Below are 26,174 nucleotides of genomic sequence, written 5' to 3'. Positions count from 1 at the left end.
ACCAGATTCTGAGCTTGACTTCATCTTCACAGAGACACCTCCACCTCCTCAGCTCAATCATTATCATTTGTTTACATAAAACAAGTGTGAGTTGCAGTTTAATAGAGTACAGTATTAATTATCATTATCCTTACAATGCATTGTTTTTGTGTGTGAGTTAAATGAATAATATGTGAACTAGTGAGCTTTAGAGGGGTTTAAGTCATTCCTTTGATCATCTCTTTGTTCTGGGGAAACTTCGTCGATGATGCTGGTCAGTGCTTTTAAGAGCCAAAGCCTCGATCACACAAACAGTGGTGACGTTGTTACATGACATCAGATCACCAGAGCATATGAAGACCTACGCGCACACAGTATACATACATAGTTTTCTCTTTTAAACATATGGCTAAGATACTCTGCATTTCTTCTACCATTCACTCAGGGCCTGATAAATGACAACACACAGGGAAGGAGTGGACCGACGTACGATACTACATGTGACACTACATCAAAGGAAGTCACTACTCATGGGGACAAACGTGGAGATTTGAAGAGAGGGTGCTGCAACCAAAGCTTGGAGAGCAGTGCTTTGAGGAGATGCCAGATTGGATGTTCTATATATTCATATACAGACTTATTCCTCCACGAAAGAACAGCCTAATTTAAGTGCCTCGTCATTTAACCAAGGAGCACACACACACTTAACCCCCTGTACTCACCAAAACAAAACTTGCTGGTTGAGCAACATTTCAGCCTTTGTTTTCAAAAAAAAGAATCATAAAATGAGCAGGATAAAAAAAATGACGTGGAAACAGAACAACAATTTCACTACAATAGTAAATAAATGGACTAAAAGCAAGATTCACTGGAGTGAATGAAATTGTCATAGTTCCTTTGTAATTTGAATGGTTCAAGATTAAAATTGTTATTTTTTTGTCTTATTTTGGGGAACTAAAACATGGTAAAGTCTTTACCATTCTCCATCGTGGAATCGATCCCTTCATTCTGGAATGCAATCAGATGTTTTAAATCACCTCTGGAAGGCAAGGTAACCGGTAACAACACCTTGTTGTTATGAATGTCAAAAGCTGTGCCAGCTGAACCTCGAGAAACAAGCTTATTATTTTTTTTTTTTACAACATGTCGTGGAAAAGAAAACAAGGAAATCATATTTGCCATACATCCACCACAGCAGCATCCCTCTAATGTTAAAATTACACTAATTATGGTGGCTAAAGTACCCCACAAAGAATTGAGAGGGTAACTTTGAGGGGAAAATACCATTTCTGTTGCACTTTTCTCCATCTAGTAATTAATTATACTGTCAGAAAATGCTTAAGCTGTGAAGGAAAGGCCACTGTTACCCGACTGCAAATTCACACAAAAAGCAAGAACAGATCCCTTTTAGCATATACTCAAACAGCAAGTATTTTTGTGAATGCAGAATAGCTTTTGTTTTCTTTCTCTTTGTTGTCAATATGTTGCTGCTCTCTGTACAAAAGACGTGTTTTTCCTTCATAAAGTTACACTTTACTTTGAAGTAGAGTTCTGACGTTTGTGGCCTGGCTCTGTCAATGAATGTGTGTGTGTGTGTGTGTGTACAGGTGTGTGTGTGTGTGTACAGGTGTGTGTGTGTGTGTGTGTACAGGTGTGTTAAGTAACATCTCCAAGTCTATTAATCTTGACGATTTCCCCCCACTCCTCAGGTGAAGCTCCTGAACGTAGCTTGATGCTCAGAGCCCCCACAAAGCATATGGTTTGTCCTCCACTGCTGCTTGTCGGCGACAAACACAAACTGAAATCTCCAAAAGCCCTCAGAGCTGGGGGGTCAACAACACATCACCCCGTCTGAGAGGGGAATGAAAAAAGGATGTCGGCTTTTAATTTTCCGCTTTTATCCACTTCCTGTGTTAGCTATAGCTTTGAGGGTGTCCCAGAGCCTGGTGACGGGGGGGGTCACCCCGCTGCTTTGTGCTTGCCCCCGCAGCAGCGGCAGGCCTCGCCGCAGTGGTGGCAGGCGCGCAGCGGCAGGTAGCAGCACATGCAGGGCGCGATGAAGGAGAGCGCCACCAGGGCCAGCCAGCGTAGACAGAACTGCTCGTCAGACGTGTCACATGAGCAAGGGTCTGAAAAGTCGCCCTCGGAGTCAGACATGCAGTGGTAGAGCATGCTCTCTGCGCACAGCATGCAGCTGACTTTGTAGATGCACTGCTTGATTGGGTCCGGGGCGTCCTGGCACTGCCCCCGCCAGTTGTCCTCGTGGTTAAACATCTCCCGACAGTAAATGCAGCGCGAGCGCTCGCCGTCCTCTCGCCGCCGCCGCCCCTTCTTGGACTTGAGCAGGGGCGAGGGCTGAGTCTTGATGGCCGTGTCCTTGCCCAAACCCAGACCCATACCTGTTCCCATCACCATGCCTGGGCCAGAGTGGGAGTCCCCACCGGGGCCGTCGGGGAACAGGTACTCACACTTCTTACTGTCCAGTTTGTGGAAGGTGGTGGGGAAGTCCAGGTCCTCGCGGTCGGCCTCCTGTTTCCACATGACAGGATGACGGTAGTCCTCATAGCCGCGGATGAGCACGTCTTTGCGAGGGTTGATGCGAACAATCTCCTCTTCGTCCATGTGAAAGCTGACATGGCGGGTCGACTTGAAGGAGACCTTCAAAAGAAGAGAAATCAAATCAGTTGGACAGCTTTATTTATTAAATAGAAGAATTTACGCTCCTCTGTTTTAGCCACAGATTACATAGTTCAAAAGAACACAGGCGCAGACCTGTGGAGGCAGATAGCGGCGGTTGCTGGAGGGGAACTCGTCGAAGGGCTGTGCGCGGACGTAGCAGCCCCGGAACGGCTCAGTGGAGACGACGTTGTTCAGGGGGGAGAACGGTTCTTTCATCGGGGTACAGATGGAGGGAGGCTCATCGCACACCTGCAGCAAAACAGAAAGAAAGAAAAAAGAAAAATAATCAGTTTGTGGGAGCACATGATGTGTAGAGACATTAAAAATCGTCAAAAATTAAGAGATAAGATTACATGAGCAACAAAAGGCCTTTTATACATTTAAAAGGAATATCTTCTCTGTTCATTTTCTGTCATTTATATCTTATGACTTTATAAAATGAACTTCTGTTACTGTCAAGGTCAGCGTTACCACAAAAGTCTGTTACTTTGGTCAAAAACAGTTTTGACAAAAAGTTGTGCAGGCTGTGTGTGTTCCACTCTCAGCCACCAGGGGGCATCCCACACCCACACTTGGACAAACGAGTGCTGTGTGGCGATGATGACTCAAGGCCCTTCTGTTAAGAACTCAGAGTTCCCATCAGCCTTGCTTGTGTTCCTACAAACATTTGAGCTGAAGAAAAACCTACAAACACAGAAAAGCCCAAAAAACTGAGGCCCTGGAAGAATGTGAGCCAACATTCCTCACCATGTCACGCCAAACTATCTCGTAATTACAAGAGGGACGATCATAGCTGACATCAATGAGAGCGATACGCCTATAAGTAACATCTTGTGAACGTTATAGACAGCAAAAAACACGTCTTATGTATCCAAAGATATCCAAATAACAATAATCCAACACAGCAGTGCTCCTGGCAACCAAATCAAAAACAGCTACTGCATGATTCATGTGTGTAGAGGTGATGAGAGACGAGAGAGAGCGCCGTCACTTATGACATCAAACGCCCGTTGTGATGATATTTATTGTCCGGCATTAATTCAGCGCATCAATCTCCCACGACCTCCAGCTCAAACATTACAGCACTGACGAGAACGACAGGAGAATAAGAAGATTTAGGGAAAATCTGAATGTTTTTTTACAAAACACTAATCTTTCAAGGTTAACTCTGTCCCCGACACCCCCCCAAAAAATAAGGTCTTCACATGTCACATGTATGATGACAGGATTCAAACGTCTTATAAACACTGGCTCGCTGTCCCTCGTTTTTCCCACACTCACCCCAACCTCATGGAGGCAGGGTTAGTCGTCCTCTCCTCTCCTTCTCCCACCCTCTCTCGCTCTCTCTCTCTGCATGTGGAGGAGGCTGCTGGCTCTGGCGAGTCAGTGCCGTGTGTAAAGTAGCCCACGCCAGTGCTTTAACGCACAGCGGAAATCTGGTTTGCTCCCAGCTGCTGCTACAGTAATTACTGTCCTGTGGTTGCTAAGAGATGCTTCCTTTGACTTCTTTTTTTTTTTTCCCCTCTCCCTCCTTCTCTCTTTTCTTTTTTCTCTCTCTCCTCTACTTGCCCCCTCCCCTCCTCTCCAGACTGCTAACACATGGTGTGTGTGTGTGTGTGTGTGTGTGTGTGTGTGTGTGTGTGTCTTTGCTCCCTCTGCCTCCAAACATACCAAGTGGTGTAACACACATCGACAGCATCTGCAGGGGAATGTGAGGAACAGGAGACAGTGGAGGGAGAGGAGAGAAAGAACAGAACAGGAAAAAATGACTGTGTGTGTGTGTGTGTGTGTGTGAGAGAGAGAGAGAGAGAGAGAGAGAGAGAGAGAGAGAGAGAGAGAGAGAGAGAGAGAGAGAGAGAGAGAGAGAGAGAAACACACACACACACACACACACACACAGAGAGAGAGAGGGAGGCCAAAGAGTCTGCAGAGGGAATGTCATAAACCAGCTCCAGCTGGAGAAATGCAGCACAGAACTTAAAAAGCCAGATGACAGCTGTGTGTGTATGTGAGAGAAAGAGAGAGAAAGGATCTAGGGGTGGAGAGGTGGGGGTGTGGGGGTTGGTGGGGTGGGTGAAATGGGAAACAGACTTGGGCTTCCTTTTAAAGCGCTTGCCTAAGCCCCAGCATTCAAAGGCATGCGTGGGGGCCAATCTGGAGCTGATCTGACCCTGGAGATGTGGCTGGGTGAGGGAGGAGAGGAGAGGAGATGGAAGGGATGGAGAGGGGAGGGGGAGGTGGTGGGAGCCAGGGGCAACCTGGCCCCACACCAACACCAGGGATCCATGCACTTCCAAACGTCTTAAAAGGGGACAGGGGCTCAGGCCAGGGAAGGGAAGGGAAGGCTGAGGTCAGCTCACATACTGGAAAACGAAAAGGTTTGCATGGGTGGAAATGTGCGTTTCTCACACTCAGACGAGTCAAATTAAAAGGAGGTGCTTATCTCAGGGCCTGTGTGACATAAATACGCATTAGTTTAGCCAATTTACAGGCCGTTTCCTACATCAAGTGTCCCTGAGAGTAATGGGATCATTCTAAATCTCACTGTGTTTCCTCACTTCCTCCTATTCCTCAGTTCTGTTTTCTGTTTCAGGAAAACAACTTATTTTCTTTCAACTTTGAGAGTAAACAGACGCTCTGCTGTAAGGTGAATCGCAGGGGCCTATGTATCCATGTTTTCTCCTTATAAGCGCAATAGCACATCATTTAAATACTATTTGCATATCTTAGACCATACATCTTGCCCACTTCTAAGGTAAGTGTTTTTATCCTGTGAAGTTGCATCAGTTTATGCCAGCTTGAAAACATACATGTTGGATACAATTCATATCTTTAAATTCTCATGTTTGCATTAGAATATACAGCAGGTAAGGTAAACAGTACATACTGATATGAAGCTGGACTAAAAATGAAGAAATTAGACATTCGGCCCAAGTTAGAGTTAATACAGAGGATAAATTATAGGCGCGGGTCGCAGCAGCACCACAACGTGACACGGTTATCCACAAAATCCAACTACGAGCAAAGCGAACAAGTCATTCATGAATGCATGTTTGTTTATTCAGTGCCAAACGTAACTGTAATTACTACAGTCGGTGGTTTTACAGGAGACTGAATGCAAAACTGGTTCCAGGTTGTGAAACTACTGACAACAAAGCGACTGAGGAGGATTTCCCAAAGCACAAACCCACTCCTTCCTCTTTACCTGCTATAAGATGCTTCATGAAGACCAGTAAATGGTCAAAAGGTCTTTATTTATATCGTGTTTTTCTTGTCATGAGTCAAAATGCTTCACTTTATTCACACACTGAGTTTCAGTGTGTTGGGGACACTTTGGCACATGGACTGACCCTGACCCGTCTGAGTCACAACCACCACACCAAACCAGTGTGCGTGCTTCTGTTCTGGGAACGAGGCTGTAAAAGTCAAGTGGCCAACAAAGCGTCTGTCCTAAACTGATAAGACAAAACTTCCTGCCAGGGCTAAATTAGAAACGGATGTTTTTTTTCCTGTGGCATTAAAACGAAAAAAAAAAAGAGGCATTTGTCTTTGTACTAGCGGAAGGACTGTTGTGGTACGGCATAATTGCTGGCAGTGGGTCATCACAGCTGAGTAGGATGTTGTTGTGCAACCATCTTCTTTTTTTTTTAATGGGTAAAAAAAATGGCACAGGAATACAGGGTGTTACTGAATGAGGAGAGGAATGTGGTTCGTTTGTCAAGAACATGCAAAAACTGGTGCTGAACACTGCCAACGCAAGGCTATCATACATATACACTGACCTTGACAGGATCAGAAAACCTGGTCCTAATAAAGCTGAACCTCCTTTCTGAGGAACTGGTTAAGTTTAGAGCTGCATAACCTTCAGGTTAGGGATAAGGCTTTGGTGGAAGCTGTGTGAACGTGTGTGTCTACCAGCAGTGTGAATTTATTTTGGAACATTAAGAGCCGCCCAGCCAACGTCACAAACTTGTGCTGTGGTATTTTTTCGCTCGTTCTCTGGCTGCAGCGCTCGCCACTGGTTAACTTCTATTTCTCTGTAGCCCAGGTCTCAGACCGCAACATTCGGATGCCAAATCACCATGGTGACACCCCCGGTGGCTCACTCAGTGAACCTTATGAACACCCCCAACCCCACCACCTTCACCCCACCCCCGCTGCCTAGCAACAGTGGTGCAATTGGATTTCCTGTATGTTGAGGCTGATTCCTTAAAGAGGAACTTTGCCAGAGGAGCAGGAATACAGGCTGTAGACACCTGCTCTTCCCTCCCTCGCTGCATTGGTGCTACACACCATCATCACGTCAGACACCAGACAAGTCAGAGGGGATAATGACAAGTCTCTGGCAAACGCAGTGAACTCATAGCTCAAAACTAAGCCACAAGAGGTGCACTACTCGTCAAACTTTTTCATGAGCGTTCAGCGAAACAAGAAATACAACAGAGTCAGTTCTACATTACAGAGCTTTCTGTGTTTATCGTCACTCAGTTTATGTGTGCATTGACGAGAACTGCCCACCCTCCCTCCCATGAACATGTCTTTTCACCTACTTAGCAATCAGAAGTAGAACAGAGGACGTCCCTGTGACTCCCCTGATATCTAAAACAAATGAACATGGGTGTGTAGACTTGGACTATATACCTGCTGCCTCTCCACACACTATGAAGTGGCACACAACCCAACCATGCGTATATATACATACATATATATACATATATATCAGGCTTAACAGATCTAAACCAGTCGACAAAAGAAGACTCAACTCCCGAGGAAAGAACATTTAAATTCATGAGCATTTTTTCACAAAGCTGCATTTGAACAAGCAGCTCCTCGGGCAAAAAGCTATTACATCACAACCTATTGTTACAAGAGTGACAACCACCAAGTTTAAGATTAATAGAAAGACAGCTAAGCCTGCTCTGGCACATCCGCTGGCCAACAACCAACTTCACCTCTGGGTCTGGCTGGCTCTCGTTTAACATCTGCAAATCTCAAAAAAAAACAACCTTTATAAAAAAACAACTCAAGGACTCAAGGCCTGGTTAAGGTTCTAGCAAGGACTTGTCTCCTGTTTCATAGTAAGGGAGAGCTGATTTATTAGTATAGCGTTGTAAACATGTACTCGGACACAAAACACACATTTCTGTCATACTAAAACCTCTCTGCGTTGAGCTCACTCACCGGTAGTCCGTCCTCTGGAGTATCACCTTCACCAAACGGTCGACATCCTGGAAGAGAGGGCAAAAAAAAAGAAAAGAATTTATTGCATGATCTTAACACAAAAATATGCATTGTTACAACTAAATACCTGACTAAAAGCTTGGAAAAGTACAATGCGAACACCACAGAATCAAAACGATGGTCACTTTCTTGTGCAAAAACATGACACAAACAAGAAGATGATGTTATTTGTGAGCCCCTAAGCTACATTTAATGTATCTATACCACATCTCCTATTGCGAAGCATGTTTTAGCCGATAGATTAGATAACACAGCATTGCTCGTCAGGCCACAAAAGGCAAAGACTTCTGCATTCCTCTTACGAAGCATATTGGGGAAATGAAAGTGGCCTTGTGTCAGTGGGACACACAGAAGTTAATAAAATATGCATACCAGGAATAATGTAACCCCAGCCTGGACTAAAATGCGACATGACTTTTTTTTTTGCGTCTAAAACATCTGATCTGCTGACGCAGTAGACGGGGGCTTGTGTTTCAGGTATCAGACTGACCGTGTTACAGCTTTTCATTGTCACAGGGAATTAAAAACTGGTGTAACCTGAGCAGAGACACTAATGTTACTGCTGTTATTATTATTTGTTTAAATAATACACAAAAATGCTGTTTGTTTAACCCTTTTGTAAATGTAGAAGAGCAAAATCATTTTCATTTGTGGAGTTCAGAGTGTTCCGTTTGAAGATGCTCTGTACAGGTGAAGGTTAAAGGGGGGTAACGTGCTATTTTAGCAGTTCATCGGGTTGGTATCTGATATTTAACAGCCAATCAGACGTAAGACTGCGATAATATCAATCACCTATCCTCATGTGATGCCTACACACATTATTATGAAGATCATGGTGAAAAGAAACCTATATTATTACAACAGAACACACTGCATAGCAGGTACATATGAATTTTTTTCTAAACCGGGTAACAGGGGGCACTGCAAACTCTTACTTTTCTTGCAGGACCAAAATACCAATTGAGCATCAGATGCTTTTCATAATCGCAATGTTTTTTTAGTCCGTTATCATTGCAGAGATGTTGATAGGCACACGTCCTGTGTCTGATTCGCAATGTGTCGTCCTTTCATTCTCCCTGCACTCTCTCAGTCACACACACATACTGCCAGCTGATTCTTCTGTCCAAAGACCTTCAAATGTTGCGTTCTTTGCCATTTAAAGGTAGGTAAATAAAAATACAAATAGAAACAATTATTTGCCCCTTAGGAAGCCTTAAAATGCCGCACCTTTCCAACCACAGAACTGGTGAGACCATCTGTTTTTTAATCTGGAAAGAACCCTGCACTGTTAAGGAAACGTAACAGGTTCTGGCAATGTTGAACAAAAAAAAGGGACCAAACCATTTCCGCTGAGATGAAAGGAAAATGGGAAAGTGTCTGTACCTTGGGCATAAAGAGGGTTCTTAATAAGTAACATGACTGAGGGTTGGTTTAAAGCAATGAGGCATCAGTGAGCTCATCTGCAGTCAGGGAGGAGGAGCATTACAGCAAACACATGGCAATGCTGTCTCTGCCACAGAGAAGATGGAAGACTTCGCTTGGACTTGTGTTTGACAGTCTGTCCGTCAGTATGGTCGTATATCTCAGTGTGAGTGTATGTATGCGTCTGTGTCTGCATTGCTGCACTACTGAAGCTTCTTTGCAGCACGACTCTGGCAGTGCTGGGCCGCGAAGCTGCCTGAGCCATGTGCCCGACGTTGCCATGGCAACAGAGGGCTGCAAGAGCGATGCACACACGTGCGCACACATACACATAGGCAAAAACATATTCTCTCTCTCTCTCTCGCCGCCTCTCCCCTCCCCACGCACATTCACGCAGCAGTCCAGCAGCAGCAGCGCGATGCAACAGGAATACAGAAGAAGCTGCACTGTGCTGAGGAGAGTGGCATTACACAACGAGAGAGAGGACAACAGAAGGAGGAGAGGACATCAGGTTTAAGGCACAGAGCAGTGCAGCCACTAAGGCGACAAAACTCATCATCATCATCTCCTGCTGTAACTGGCATTCACAAAGAAAGCGCTGAAGCCTTACTTCCAGAAACAGAGAAAACAGCCTGTGGGTGTAGGTGAAGGAAGGGTGTTTTCTTTTCACACTGATCAGCTATCAGAGATATGTGCTATGTGATGTGAATGAGGGCTGCAACTACATTTCAATTGTATCACTGATTAGTTTGTCAGTTGTTTACATCTTCAGATATCTTACATTACCTAGCAAAACTAAATAAATGTATGATCTACAGTTGGAAACAGAGCACTTTTATGGCATCTAACTTAAAAAATAGGTTTGTTTCCTATCATCTAATATATACATCAAGTTTTACATTAATAAGTTCTCCATGTTAATGTGAAACACCTGGCCCAGCAACTCTATAGCCAGGCTTCACCTTTTACCTAGACTTAAGTGTGGACCTGCGCCCAGGAAGTTCAAACCTCAGATAATAGGCTGCAGCTGAGGAGCAACTAACACCCAGCAGCGATAAGCCTTTATGATATGTTCTGCTGTACCTTCTTTATGCTCCCCAGGGTTCCTGGAGGTCTGGAGAGTAACACAGATTACAGCTCCCCAGGCAGATTGCTGAACTGGCAATTCTCCTGCTAATTGGATAACTTTGCAACCTTCAACTCGTGCTGTACTGAAAAAAATGCTTATCAGGAGCAAACTTAAATAAGAGACGCAACTTCAGCTGAGTGTAATATTTAAAAAAAATGCTACATAATACAGAGCTGGACCAACCTGTTTGAGAGTAGACAAGCCTGTCCTCAAGTTTACTTCCGTCTAAAGCTCAAGTTGCCATCCATTCTACGCCTCAACCTCTGCCCTTGCTTTCTTAAAAAGCCACTACCTGGGCAAAGCCCTGGCCTGCCAGTCTCTACAGGAAATGGAGGTTTTTATCAGAGCAGCTGGCACTGATAAGATAAAGCAGGAGGGGGTCACGCTTGGGCGACTGAGCAGGTAACAGTGGGGAGGGGGGGGGGGGAGTCATCGAAGCTAATCAACGCTATACATCTCTCCAAGAACACATGCTAGGTCAGCCATTACAAGGGTAGAGACAGACAGGGAGGAAAACCGGCTGTAGACAACCAAGCAACAGAATGCATACCACATTCGTACACATACACCCGTATTATTTTACACACGCTGGACGGCTGCCAACACGCACAGTAAAGCGCAGCCTCTTCTCACCGAACAAAGCCGGTGTCTTGTTGATAGAGGAGGGTGAAAACGACGGGTGAGGGTAGTGAGACAAAAAATCTGTGGGCTCCTCTGATTTAGTTTTTTGATATGGAAACAGCGGCAGATGCTGGTCGCTTGATATTTGATGAAGAGGAGTTTAAACTGAGCAAATTCACACGCGCATACGCCCTGAACAACAACACAAACCTTGGTTGATGTCCTCAATGGCCCGGCGGATGCCCCGGTCAAAAGCGCGGGCGTCGGCGGGGCTCTGGAAGGTCAGCCCAAACTTTTTATCGTTGATTCTCCAGTGATGAAAGATGGGATTGACCTTGTTGTATACGATGCCTTTCTGTAGGACACACTCCAGGACCACCTGAAAGACACACACAGATGACATTTAAGATGGAATCACAGAGTAACTACATCATTTATGCTTTCTTTCCAAATCCAGACCGTGCTCGCAAAAGTGATCAAGTTATACTTTAATATGCAGAGTGGAAATGGTATATTTTAAGGGCTGGATGAACACAGATGTAAGTCCATCACCTTACTCTTCACATTCTATCATTCCACCACAACACCAGTAAGAGAGAAAAAGGGGAGGGAAAGAGAATCAGGAGAGGCCTGCATCTGGAACAAAACGAGGAAAAAACCTATAAGCCCAGTAATTTCATATACTTTTTGGATAATTTGTAAAACACATTCTAAATGGTGGGGTTTTCATTACAGTTAATGATAAAGTTGGAGAGCAGTGGTGGCAGCAAAAGGGAGACGGAGTATGTTTTGGAGCCAGGCAGCCCGAGTGTGTGGCGGAGAGACTGTGTTTCCAAAAGCCTATTATTAATCAGGGCTACTGGGCCACCTCACGGCCTTCCTCTAGGCAGATTAAATGAAATGAGAGACAGCCATTACAGTCTTTGAGGTTTTTTAACCGAGGTAGACGAGAGGTGGCTTAATGGGGTGTGAATGTGTGAGCGAGCGAGTGTACATGTTGATCTGTGCGAGGTTGGTGCAACGAAAAGCCCAACGATCCACTCGATACGCGGTGCATCTTGTCAGAGGATAGCGGTCGCAAAACCAACACTCGGTGGCTGAAAGCAGATGTGAACGACAGTCTAGAAGCAAACGTTAAGAACAGGAGTGCACTTGAGTGAAAGCGGTCTTCTACAATCTTTGATATGTCTGTGAGATTCATGCTTCCCCCATGAATGAAGGGTGAGGGTTAAGCCTGTGTGCTTACCCAGAGAGGAAGTGGACGAAGAGAGGAATATGGTGTGGCATGGAGTTTGGGGGTGGGAAAGGAGAGGGGGGGCCCTCAGTGACTCTGGACCGATTGTGGAGGCGAGACTGAACGGAGCCGGAGCAGGTAAGGTGAGCGCGCGGCAACGCCGACAGAGGAGGAAGTATCACAATTGCATAGAAGGACGATACTTAACACCACATTCCACACTGTGCTCGGAGAAAGGAGAGGGAGGAGCCACACTGACAGAAACAGAGAGGCAGGAACAACAGAGGCAGGGGATGTGAGAGGAGGAGGAGAGGGGACAGACACAGACAGAGGTGAGACGTGCAGAGAGTAGTGAAGAGCTAGCGTGAGAGCGACATTGTGGGGGGACAAACGAGCATGCGAGACACAAGGTGGAAGAAACTAGACAACACTATGTTCAAGGATGAAGCCCATTTTGTAAGCAACGATGACTTTGAAAAGTAGAAATGCACAACTGTAACCAGTGGGCCTTGTTAAGACTGAGCACGGTCAACGCCACATCCACAGCTGTATCAATCAGAACGAGCCGCCGACTATAAACGACATGAATGACTGGCGGAGGAGTGGCAAAGAGCTTAGCCGGAGATTTTTCATAATCCAAGAGCCAGTACAGTAAGTAATCATTAACTAATTAGATCCGTAGTTTTTACAAGAGTCAAAGGAACAGAGAGAGAGAGAGTGAAATTGAAAGAGAGAAATGAGACAAGGGAGGGGGCTCAGAGGAGAGTGATTGGTAGCTATAAGGAGAGCCAGCTGAGTCATCACCAGTACACTCTGTGCCGCATCACTGCGCATATAGACAGATCCCCTCCACTTCTCTTCTTCCGTCTATCTCCCTCCACCTCTTTTCCCTGCTCCTTTTATTACCCCCAACCACCACTGCCCCCATCTCCTTTTCCATTTCAAAACAGCTGCATCTCTAATCTGTTTTTCCCTCAGGTGTAGGACATGAATTACAACACTGACACTATATCCTTTCAAAATAAGAGAAAATAAACAAAATGTATTTATTATTAATGGGAGGAGTTGCTCACTTTTAATAATATTAGGAAAAAAAGACTGTGGGGTTTTGTGTGGCTATACTGTTCTTATGCAACTGTTGTTTTCTTAGACTCATCATTTGGCCTCTCCTGATGCACTCAGACTCCTGGTAGCGCCGTGGTTGACGCCAACACCCTGGCACTGGGTGGCATCCTAACAGTCCTACAGATGGCTGGGTGTTTGTTGTGGTGGCTGATGGGTAGACTGCAGCAATGGTAGGGGGCGTTTTTACCCACAACCCAGAACAGTTGCCGGGGTCTCTGAGCCGAGCCACATCTGAACCCTGTCTGAGCAAGAGCATTCCCGTCACACCCCTTCCTGTGCCACACACATGCTTGGATAGCAACGCAAACAAACACACACAAAACACACATAAAATGTGTTCAGTCAAAGAAGATAAAAACTGATTTAGACGCCCGACAAGCATACGCACACACACACACACTTATACTCTGATTACCGAAGACCAGGATTATCCCGGTGCAGCTTCTGGATCTTTTTACATCAACAACACAGAGTGCGCGATAAATAGGTCACGAGTGTTACAGAATCATATATCAGCATAAGCCACATGGATTAGAACCAAAACAAACTACTTTTTGATATACTGAAAATTCACATGACCATGCAGGTCCTGCTTGAGGTTATTCAGGTTATTCCTTTTGCAAGAGATCAAGAGAAATTGAATATTAAATAGATACAACTATTTGTGTAATTGTGGTTATTTCACCAGCCCCAATTCCATTCTTTTGGTCCCTTTCAGGCTCTTTGTGCATTTCCCACATCCCTCATCCCACATTCTCCTCTCCTGAGTAATCTGCCCTTCTCCCTGATGATGTCATCATGCATCACAGAATCACGCAGTTTGCTCCTATTTTCAGACACCTGCGCCATGGAGGCAAGCCAAAACAACCACTTCCTGTGTGAGTGTCGATGTGTGAGCGAGATTGAGAAAGACGGGAGTCTGGGACGCACGGGGGGGCTTTTGGTGATTTCATCCTAGAGAATGCACCATGTCTGGTTTGTGCACCAGGAAGTATAGAAATGAGGCAGAACAACAACATATTAAGACAATTAAAAACATAGACAGTCATTTAGTTACATGTACAGTGTATTACGATATAAATGTATGCAGTCCGCTTACCAATTTGTCTTTGAGCCTCTCGCCCTTGATGTGGAACTCCACAGTGGTGGGACTGGGACTAGGACTGGGGCTACAGGGGCTAAGATTGTTGTTGCTTCCTCCGCTGCCTCCACTGTAGGTGCTGTTGCTGTCCTCCGCCCGGCTCACCTTGTAGACGGTGACGCAGCTCAGGCCTCCGCCCCCCAGGGGAAGCCACCCACCGCTGGAGTCATCCCGAGTCATGACCACTGCTCTCACACGTGCATAATTGTCACTGTGTAGAAGGAAGGGAAGAAGGTGAGGAGGAAGAAGACACAGTTAAGGCAACAGTTATCACAACACATCACCTGTACCAAAAAAGTACTACTACAAAACGACATCATCATTTTCCCCATCAAGTAATAAATGATACACAGTGTTTTCTGTAGAGTTGTGTTAAGTGCATTGTTTCCCTCAGCCCTTCAGTAATAACACATGTCCCACAATTACATGTCAAAAATGGCTGCCATTATGCCAGGTTTATTTAAGACATGCTTGAGCATTACCTCACATGTACGAGTTTAACTCATGTTTGTGGCCTAAGAAGCCGCATACCTCAGTCTTTTGTACAGAAATATACATAACTAAACACAAACATAGTCAATTGAAAAATCATACATTGTGACATACAAAGCTAAATTCTGCAACAAGATTGTGAGTCTAAAGTGAATTAATTAAATTAAGTGTAACTTCCAGGGTATTTAGTGGCTTTTTCATACAACTTTAAAAGTCTCTAAAGCCATAATGTATGTTTAGCCTCAATCAGAGGGTGACTGACCATGTGGCCAAGTTCAGGCTCTGGTGGCAGCTGATTTTCAAACTTTACCCTAAATCAGGTAGTTTCAAACTAAACATAACATGACAAGGGCTCCTTCCACTCCAGTCTTCATCATTTCACTATTTTCAAACAAACTGGCCAATGCTCACCTACTTTATTTGTGTGCATTGTGGTAACTGATTGGACATTAGAGGCTTCCCTGTGCATAGTAGCACAACTAGTTTCTATCAATACCATGCATGTGTGTGTCTTTGATATAGACAAAATAGTTGTAGCGAAAATAGTTCAACTTCAACTGTTCCTTGTTACTTTTCTCTCCCATTACGTCTCCCCCTCTTCTCCCTGTCCCTTCAAAGAGTCAGATGTTTCCCAGATTAGATAACACAGAACTGCAACGGGCCACCGGAAATGACAAAGGTCAGGTTATGCTGAGGGCAGCATTCTGCACAAACTCCTGGTAACATATTAAACGCAGAGTAAGATCTGAGAGCTGAAGTAAACACAGGCGCAGTAAGTGAAGAAGGTGAGTGCCAGATGTCTTTCTCTGCGGCCAAACTGCGGGTTGACCCATGACGATGACATCACGGCGTCTGAAATGCTTTGTGCAATTCAAGAATTACATATCTGGCCGTGTACTCATTTGACACAGTGATTTGGGGAGAGGAATGTCAACAACGTAATATTAGTACATGGCTCTCTAGTGCTCCAATGGATGGCTCTCCTCATTAAATATTGGCCTGCTCGATGAGGCTAACCTTTGGTCTACTGCCATCCACGCCCTTAACCAACCTCAGTGTCCAAGTTATCAGTTAGTAATTAATCTAAGAGTCAGCGAGCATAAAATCTTGAGCAATTTTTTTTGCAATGTGAAAGCCCTGATATCCTGGCATCTGGTAACAGTTCACCAAAGTACCCTCAAAGGACTGATGAGCACAATAAATAAAGAAGGTATCTCAAATAAACCAACAGAAAGAAGAAGAACAAAGAAACCTTTTTATTTTCGAGAGTTCAGTTACACTTCAGCCTTTTCATCCTTACACTCACTCTCACAGGTGAAGGTGTAGGACTAGCTTTTGAACAAGATGCAGCAGTTGGTAATTAAAGCACTTGCTCATTAATTGGTAAAGAGTAAAACATATTAAAGGAACGTTAGAACTAGTTTTGTCAATACTGGTTAAGTGGTACAAGTTATAACTCCATATGCAGCAGATTATAAAGTTGTTTCTATTTCAGTAACCGCTTACTAGATCAACTTCAAAGGGGAAAAGAAGGAAAAGCATGTTTGTGACAGATGCACAAACAATGTTATTGCAGATTTAAATAGAAGTTTAGTAAAGGGTTTTTGTTTTGACAACTGAAAATCTAGAAAACTAAACTTCAGTGATGAAACTACTAACTTAACAGACTCTTTGATCTCAATCATCTCTTTTCCTGTTAAAATAACCATCACAATTCCTACATGATGTGATTCTTATGCACTTATCTGAAGTCATATAAGTATAACATAAGAAGTAAGGCTGGACGATATCAGACGCAACATCTATCTTTAGTTTGCACAGCTTCTCCAATCAGCCAAAATGTATTCATATCAGATGCGTCAGTTCTCTTTTCACACACCGCCCTGAGCTTCGACAACAGCAACCAATTGTGGGAAACCGACAGAAAAACATAACCACGATTGACTTCCCCCTTGCAACCTCCAAGCAACAGTCTTTCTTGTCACAACTTAGAGCAGTACCACAGAAGTAGTGCTTAGATTTATAAGAGAGCTCCTACCAAACGCAGGGAAATTCATTTTTTTTGGGTCGTATAACAGACAATAAAAGAGGAAAAAAATACTGTTGCTGTTGCACCCCTATATGGCCCCCAATAAAGGATGCGGGTGATGACTGCAGGAGGGGCTGTCAGTCAGACAGGGGTCCCTGGGGTGAACAGAAGGCAGGCGGTGGTGTCGCTCAGCCGTGACCAGGGCACAATGACCAGGGCCTGACCCTTCAGACCCACCATCACACACATGCCAGCAACCATTACACTTTCAGAGAGGGGGGGGGGTGTATATGTGCATTTATTTAGTTTAAAACAACCTAGCTTCAGGAGCAGGAGATACTCCTGCAAGAAGTAATTCAAATTTAAAAACTAACTAAAAGAGACAAAAAGATTCCAACTACTTTTCTTCTTTATCGTATAAAGAAATTCTTATTTTCCATTGGTCCACAAAGATATTTGAGTACAAACTTCAGCAAACCACACACACACACACACACACACACATGAAATCAGTTCAGAGTGGGATGGTGGAGACAAAAGGCTGGACTCCACGCCCCTTGCTGGGAGCACACAGTCGACTGGACACACAATTGAGGAGCGGAAGCAGATCAGCTGGCCTGGGCCTGTGAACAGTGGAGTGAAGAGGAACAGAGGGGGGACACATAGAGAGAGCGGAGCCCCCTATTCCAAATTATTCAAAGTTATTCTGCTGGATGACTGGCTTCATTTCCGACTAAAAGCAGTGGAGAATAACGGGGAGGGTTGGGAGTCGGGGGGGGGGGGGGGGGGGGGTGGTTGTGGTGGATGGGAACAGAGTAAAGACCAAGGTGGCAGTCAACTTTTTAATATTGCCTTAATGTGTATGTCTATGGGCTTTTGAAGCATCAAAATAACAGTAATCCTACAATTTCAAACTCTATAGAAAGTGAAAACAAAAAAAAAACATTATTTAAATTTTAATACAGCTTCACTCTTGCCCTGATGAGGGAGCACACACATACACACACCAGGCAGGCCAGAGCCTGGAGGCTGGCTGCTCCAGTGTGAGGTGGAGAAGGGGGATCCTAGGACAACCATTTCCTAAGTGGACAAAGTGGCCATTTGTCTGCTGCTGCGGCCCATGGGCTCATTGGGCTACAGCATGCCATCATGCTTTGCTCCTGTCTCAGCCTTGGGCTTCCAACCCCAAAGAGGAGTGGAGTGGAGGAATATTGGGAGGGGGGGGCTTGAAAGAAAGACAGGGCGGGGGGGGGGGGGGGGGGTCAGGGCGAAGAAGGGAAGGAGGACAAGGAAGAGGAGGAGTACATGAGAAGAGTACAGGGAGAAAGGATGTGGCCTGAGCCCTGGGTGCTGGCCAAGTCACCCTCCCTCTCCTCCACTCCGTCTCCCTCTCTACCCAACCCCTCCTTGGCTGCCTCTCGCTACACAATGGCCGCTTCTCTGCTGAAATTTCACGTTATTGGATCCCGGGCCTGGAGTTTTGTCCTCCCACAATGTCCAGGCAGCGGAGCATGCTGCAGGGGAGACACACTCTGCAAGCTAAAAGCTAGAAAACCATTCCTTCTTTCATTAGCATCAGAAAAGGGGAGAACGTTCCCCCCTGCCCCTTTTCCTCCCCATCTCTCCCCTGTATCAAAACCGGAGGAAGGCTGTCAAGCTCGGTCAAGCTCCACTAGACCACTTTGGCTCGCAGGACTTTGGAGGGAGGAATCATTAAAATATCATTGGGGAAAATAAACACAAGCTACTTATCCCAATCCGATTCTATAGATTATCCTCGGAAAGGAAAGCAATCACAGGGAAAGCAGAGGATGGTGTGAAAAGCTACTCTGGGTGTGACTCACTCACTTTGCTTACTTAAATGGGAGGTTATATTCAACACCTGTTCTCGTGGATAAAATGTGATACTTTTACAATACCTTGTCTGAGGATTGACATGAAGTAGAAAAATAATCATTGTACAATATTCATACAATTGCAAACCACCAAAAATATTCCACTCTTTAAAAGCCTTACACTCATAAAGTTAAGAAGATAAAGTGGTGCAGTTTACTTTACTGTGATCACGCCTCATTGAGGAAATAAATAACATGCAATCTGGGACTCGATCATCAATTCCAACAGTGCATCTAATCTGAACGCCACAAACTAGCGAGCCAATTAGCCACGGTTCAAATCCCCTAAATAACCAATGGCAAACTCAAGAGCACAGACTTTGCCCAAAACAAACTCCAATGTGGCCTAACATGGACGCAGTACAATTATGACATGGCTCCAGAACAGGATGCTTTTAAGGGGGCCATCTGTTTGCAGCCATTAAAAAAAAAAAAAAAAAAAAACAGGACCACTAATAGGACAATGCCTAAAGAAACACCGAACCAGCTTCACAAGTCTGGTACATTAGATGCAGTGAAAACTATTATGCTGGCTATAGAAAGAAGTGAAAGAGAAATTTGCCCCATCTCCTCTCAACACCTCAGGCTGCTGGTGAGTCATCACTCCTCACAATAACATTCAGCTTAACTACCAAATGACTCAGGGAAAAAAAAAAAAAGAGAGAGAGAAAGATTACTGTACTGCCGCGCCACGCAGCGAATCTACTCTTCGAAATTGACCACCATCGTTTCGCAGAAATACAACCTACTATGCTGGCGAATTAACTAATCAGAGTCAATTCTGGTGAAACATACGAATACTTTTATAATCGCTTCATTTGTTTGATTAAATGATTAGTTGTTTGGTCCAGAAAATGTCATAAAATCGGTATTTCCCAGACTTCAAAATGAAGATGTTCTCAATGATGTTTTTGTTGATCATCAAAAATAGTTGCAAGATTATCGATTCATAATCCATGAATGGATTAGTTGTTGCAGCCCTAGGAGCAACCGTCACAGATAACATTCAGCGTGTCAAATTAGCCTGTCGTGCAAATCAAAGATGGACCTAAATCAGTAAATGGATGTCAAAACTCCTCATTCAGACATGGTTTCTGACATTGATTTTCTAACCAACCCCTCCATTACTGGATTGGGCCTGCAACCCTAACAACAATGTTCTAGGTGCCGCTGCATTGTGGTGCTATAAATCAAAAGAATCCCATATGGCTATCAAATGCCAGAAAACTATTCTCAAGCATCAATCAAAGCAACATATTGAGATGATCTTAATTTAAACCACAAGCATTTGGAAAATTAAAACCCTTTGCTTGCCATTACTAAAGAAAAAAAAGAAAAAAGAAAGGAACCACAAATTTAAACTGCTGCGGTGTGTTTGGTTTTCTTTGATGTCAAAGTAGTCTCCAGGGACCCGAGCCTCTACTTGTTAAAGTTACTCTGAAACCAAGGGAGAAACAGGAAACTGAGGGGACACGGCAGCCGTCTAAGCTGTGAGTGAAACTATCAATTCACCTCAGGAGAAACTTGGAAGGACAAACCACCAAACCATGATGAAGGCCCATAGATGTTCAGACGTTATTGACCATCACAGCGTGTCCTTTTGGTCAGAAATAATATGTTTTGATCACTACTACCGTGAATGTTAAAAATCAACCCATTAGGCCATTTTGAAAATCAATTTGATTCATATTCAAGTAGCTCTCGACGGAACCTCTCAGAATTAGAGGAATAAAGGAATAAAGAAACACTTATGAAATACTAAAAGCAACGTTTGTGTTCTAAATATAACTCATAAATAGGACACAACCTGACTACATGTTCTAACCTCCAATTTAAAATTATTTGAAAATGTGACTGCTTTAATTATTTACAGTTATGTTTTGTCATCTAGGGTGCAGGCCCATCTCTCCCAGAAACACATACACACACCAAATGTTCTCACACGAGTGTGTGTGTGTGTGCACAAGACGCGCACACACAGAAACCCCTTCCTGTTTTCAAAGCCTTTGGAAACTCAATCAAAGACACAAGGTTTAGGATTTACATCTGTGCCCTTTTATGTCTGTTGCCTCGCAGGAAAGAACCGTCTCAGCCCAGCTGCAGCAAAGACAAGGCTCACAACAAGGCCCGACGTTCATGCTCCCGCATGCAGCACAACTGAAAACAATATCCATAATTCAGACACTTGGTGCGAGAAGCACTTCTAAAAAGACATTGAGATATGGTCTGTGAACATCAGAGACCCCCTCATTGACAAAGATACAAAGACAAGCGTTGCTATCTTGATGTTTTAGGTGTAGACTCAACAGCCGACGTACAGTTTACATCCGAGCTTTTGTCCTTAGAATAAGAAAATTAGTTTGAAATAATCTCAAAATACACTGCCGACATTTATACCAATTTGTGCATGCCCCAAAAATACTCGAAGAGGAAATGAAAATTATAAGAGGGAAGTGGCTCTGGTTTAAAATACACAGAATCCAGACCCAAAACTGGGCATGGGAAAGGAACATTTCACCACTATATGAGGCCTGCTCTGTTTGTTGTCGTCTCAGTAACAGACAGTCAAACTAACTTTCAGGATGATACAAACTAAAACTGATGGAGACACATTAATGTCTTCAATGTACTCCATTGTTATCTGAAATCCCTACCAAGTGTAATTTAATGTGGGTTGAGCAACCAGTAAAGTAAAATGCTGTTCCATGTGCTCTCAAGTATATTGTCAAATAACATTTTACTAGCCTCTGTAAACCACTGTAGTCACAAGCAACACTTCCCCAAAAGAATACAGAAGCAAAACCGAAGACGTGTTCACTTCAGCAGGCGTGATCAAAGTTTAAAATGTGTGTGCATGGCTTAGACTTGGTGAGCTAGTATATCTTAGTGTTAGCACGGAGGTCATGGTAAACGACTGGCAGTCACACCAAATAATACAATCTATAAAAAGGTCCAGGAAATTATTTAGCTTAACATAAGGGCCACAGGATATAGGCAATTAACCAGGCCATAAAGCACTCGGCCGAACAGCTGAAGTAGCCGTCTCTCTTTGTCGTTTCAGGACGTGATGGGGGCTGTTTGGGGAGGAATGTGTTTGGAAAGCTCTCCAACAGGAATGGGTGTGCGAAGCAGCCCTCCCTCAGGTGATAAGATCATGACACCCGCATTGGCAGATAAAACGCTGAGCTGTCAAATCAATCACACAGATAGGAAGAGGACACAGAGAGTGGGATCACCAAGGGTCACCTGACTGGCAACTGAAAATACCACAGAAGTGCAGGAATCTCAAACAATGAGCTCTTACCCTGTGCATATTCAGTTAGCGTTAAAAGAGGCAACTGACTAATTCAGTAGCCACAAGACAAAAGAAGCAAAAACAAAAATATCTTTTTGTGTGTATGTGACTATATAAGGAGTGCATTACATTGGTTGTGATAGATGTATTAGATAAACACGACACAAACACGGTGCTTTCACATACTTTCATAAATCTCCCACTTCTCCCAGCATGACCATAGTCTTTGTCAGCAGAATTCATGAGCCGACTGCAGACGCCAACCAAAAGGCTTTATGTGCCGTCTTGTCATTTCAGCCTTGTGAACGAACACGCACCAAGGCCAAGTAACATGTTCTCAGCAAAGGGTGTGCTGTGTGCGCGCCAGCTTGGTTCACCACCCATCATTCAAACTAAACCACTTAAGGACCAATCGCAAGACACTTTGGAGATTATTTTTTTCATTAAAACGATGTTTACAGTGCAGGCTACAAGAGAGCAAGCACAAAATCTCCTTAAATACAACCAGAGTTTACACGTTACTACCTTTGAATGGAAGACGGCAGCATGTCACAGTGGAAACTTTTTGCTGCTTAAAACATTAAACAAGACTCAAAATATCAGATTGGTGATTGTTCTTTTCAGCAAACGGCTCAGACAATGCTTAGTATTCTGCTCATTTCATTATTAGTATGAACTAGAGAAAGCGTTCAAAAGAGCACAAACAAGGCCACACAGTCTTACAGCATGAATATTCTCCCCTATATCTCGCAAGGTTAAATGAATGAATTAAATGTATTTATTCGAACCAACATGCAACAATATGTACAACCAAATGTAACAGAAAAAGAAAACACGCTACAGTAAAGATATAATAATTCTCAAATTTCATCCACATCCGTCCTTTACTTTTTGCTTCTCACAGATAAATGGAGTAACAAACCGTCATTTAGATGACTTTATATAACCTTAACTGTAACTATAATGTGTGTGACACTGTAGCTTACACATGACTGATAAGGTGTATACAGTTTCATCATCAACTGCTGTAGAGGGAATACTGGGAGTTAGTTAGCAGTGAGTCTTTGACACCACCAAAGGACAACAACACGCAACTCGACGACATAAATAAAGAGTGCCAATCGCTGTTGATATTTGCTGCAACTACAACTCATTACCGTCGTAATATTTGCTTCGGGGGAGTTGACAAGGCCGAGGAGAGTCTTGTGGTTTCCTCATCAGTCCACACGTACCTTCTCTTGCCTGCTGTATCCTGCGCAGCAAAATGCGGAAGCTGGGCACACATTTCAGTTGCAGGATTTCTAAATATCTTCTTTTATTCACATTTGTATCTACCTTTTATCAACACAACAAAGTTCCCACCTCCCTGAAGCATAAAAACTACAACCAATGTTTCCAATTTCCGTGTTTCCATTGGGTTATTTATAAGCGCTAATCATAAATACATATAGAAACGGGCAGAAGGAATGCCACCTAGTGGCCTGGGGGAATCTGTGAGGTTATTGTATGGAGTCCCGTGCAATTTAGAATGATTTAATTTCACTGTGATTCATCTCACTGGTGGTTAACACTTGGAAAAAAAGGTGCTCGGATGACAACACATAACAGAGGTGTCATGTCACACCTCCTGCTAGCATGGGATATGCTAAGTTAATACAAAACGCAAGGTGAATCATGATTAATGACACAGTCAGATCACTAAAAACAATACATCACCAACATATGCCTACTCGCTTAATTCTCATCTATGTGGTGGGGAAACATAATTAGATAGACTTAGGGGGAAAAACATGGGTGTGCTAAAAACATTAGACCATGACACAGTAAATGGCTGAGCAGGGCATATGACTTCCTCTGTGACAAATACATTAACAAAGAGCATCCTCTGACATAGTGAAGAAGCATCGGTCAAATGAAACGACAAACAGAGAGAGAGCTGCTGTTTTTACATGTGATGCTTTTTTTTCTAGTGCGGGAAATGCAGGAAATACATTGTGTGCTCGGCGGTGCAATGCGAAACAGTGTACAGTGCTGTGAATGGGCAGGCAGGTACTTTATGAATGGAGGGGGATCATGTGACCGCAGCACCTCCCGAAGCAGATATTTCTCACTGACTGTCAACAAGCGCTCACAAGGGATCGGCCCATTGAAACAATACCAAAATGCGACTTAAAAAATGGGCGCGACGTGCACGCACACACACACACCACCTCACACGCAATTAAACACGACATCCGCGGGATTGTGTGGACGCGACGCCTTTTTTTAGCGCTTTTTTTATGAATGGAGATTGTGATATGTAAATGAGTGTGATTGAGAAAAAAAAATGGCATCTTCAGCTTTTCAACGCTGACATTGCAGCAATCGGGCTCGATCGTTTGAATACGTGGGAGAAATGAAAGGCACAGACGAAAGCTGCACGATTTTAATCGATGATTATGCTCGGAAAATCATGGCGGACAGTTACATATCTCAATGCTCAATGTAACGCTGTAGGATCATGATATGCTTCACTTAAATGCACATGAAATGATATTAAGACTGTTTTATAGTTGATATGTATATGTCTACTTATAGTAAGGCCACTTGTTACCTACCAAGTACACGTTAATAATAAACCATTTACATATAAATATGCTCCAAATTAATATAATCACACATAGGCTATCATTAAAATACCATAAGACAACACACGGGCATACATGAGTTTAGAATTATTAAGGATGGGACTTAATTTTGACTGTGGGCCTTATGTCATTGTTTGACAGAGACACTGTTCCTCTTTAACTTAAACTGCGATAATCTATACTGAAACCTTTGTCTTAGGCCACGAATAAAGGGTGGGCAAATAAAGCGACTGTAATCTGCGATTCTTACTGTTGATACGAGCTAATGGGAGTAGAATAAGGTGGAAATGGCAGCGTTGTTCGGTTATAGAAATGTCATTGGGAGCCGTGGTAATAGTGCATTACCCCCGTGTAAAGCGTGTGCTAGGACCCAAAGATATTTAAGAAGCTATTATCGTACAGGAGTGTTGTATAAAGGAGAAATGTGAATTTTAAAACACACAATACTCACTCGTTGTTTGGATTTGTTGAATCTTCACTCATTTTTTTCCTCACGGGGATCCAAATCCTAGCAATAGCATCGACAACGCAGTGACGGCGGGATAAAATACCACAAATATCACCATTTTCCTTCGCATGTAGAAATAAACCTCTGTCCGGGATGGTAAGCAGACGACGTACGGCGGGGTTAGAAACCGCACTCAGCGAGCGTCCATGTGAAAACCCGAGTGGCGGAGCTAGCTTAACGTTAGCTTCGCTGGCGACTGGAACTAACGTTAAATCGCGAGGAGGAGGAGGAATGACAACCGTTGATTCATTTTATCCTCCCTGGAAGTAAAATCCGACCACAACAAATGGGCCATCATCCGCATCGTCCTCTCCCCTCCGACAAAACACAGATCCTCCGCTTTGCGCGTACAACAAAAAAAAGATTGCGTTTAGATCCCGAAAACACGCAGGGACGGCGGCTGCAGACTGTGTGGTTTTGGCAGGTTATTTATGGCTGGCTGTCGAGCATCCATTCGCCAACTTCAGGTCCAGTACAACACTTAGGGGGGAAAAGCGATGTGTGCGAGCGTTGCTCCGTCAACGTGTCCGAGCCTGGACTCTGCAGTAAAGGCATCCAAAGCCCCCCGAGAAAGGTCCAACTGTTCCCGACGCGAGCACCGGCGGTTAAAGTAGAAAACAGGGCAGGACTGGAAATTTCCTTGCGAAGTTGCTGGGCATCTGCTTTAATCGAACTCCATTTTCAATTCGGGGGGGAATGAAACATCGGAAAACTGGGCGGATGTGTCGACCCTCGCTTGAGAAAATTAGATCCTTCC

The 26,174-nt window shown here is 44.0% G+C and overlaps 1 protein-coding gene across 1 annotated transcript; it reads right to left on the bottom strand.

Moving 5' to 3' along the window:
* Window positions 1-1,937: 1,937 nt before the first annotated feature.
* spred1 (sprouty related EVH1 domain containing 1) lies at window positions 1,938-25,392 on the bottom strand (the record flags this gene model as incomplete). Its single annotated transcript, XM_083910714.1, has 6 exons — window positions 1,938-2,637; window positions 2,752-2,907; window positions 7,840-7,886; window positions 11,282-11,450; window positions 14,530-14,782; window positions 25,361-25,392. The coding sequence occupies 6 exons, from the start codon at window positions 25,390-25,392 to the stop codon at window positions 1,939-1,941; spliced, it is 1,356 nt and encodes a 451-aa protein (XP_083766840.1). The 3' UTR covers window position 1,938.
* Window positions 25,393-26,174: the final 782 nt, after the last annotated feature.

This window comes from Microchirus variegatus (genome assembly GCF_963457635.1).
Source record: "Microchirus variegatus genome assembly, chromosome: 2".
NCBI classification, from domain to species: Eukaryota; Metazoa; Chordata; class Actinopteri; order Pleuronectiformes; family Soleidae; genus Microchirus; species Microchirus variegatus.
Note: the sequence above shows the minus strand (reverse complement) of the source record. Positions and strands in the feature narration are given on the sequence as shown.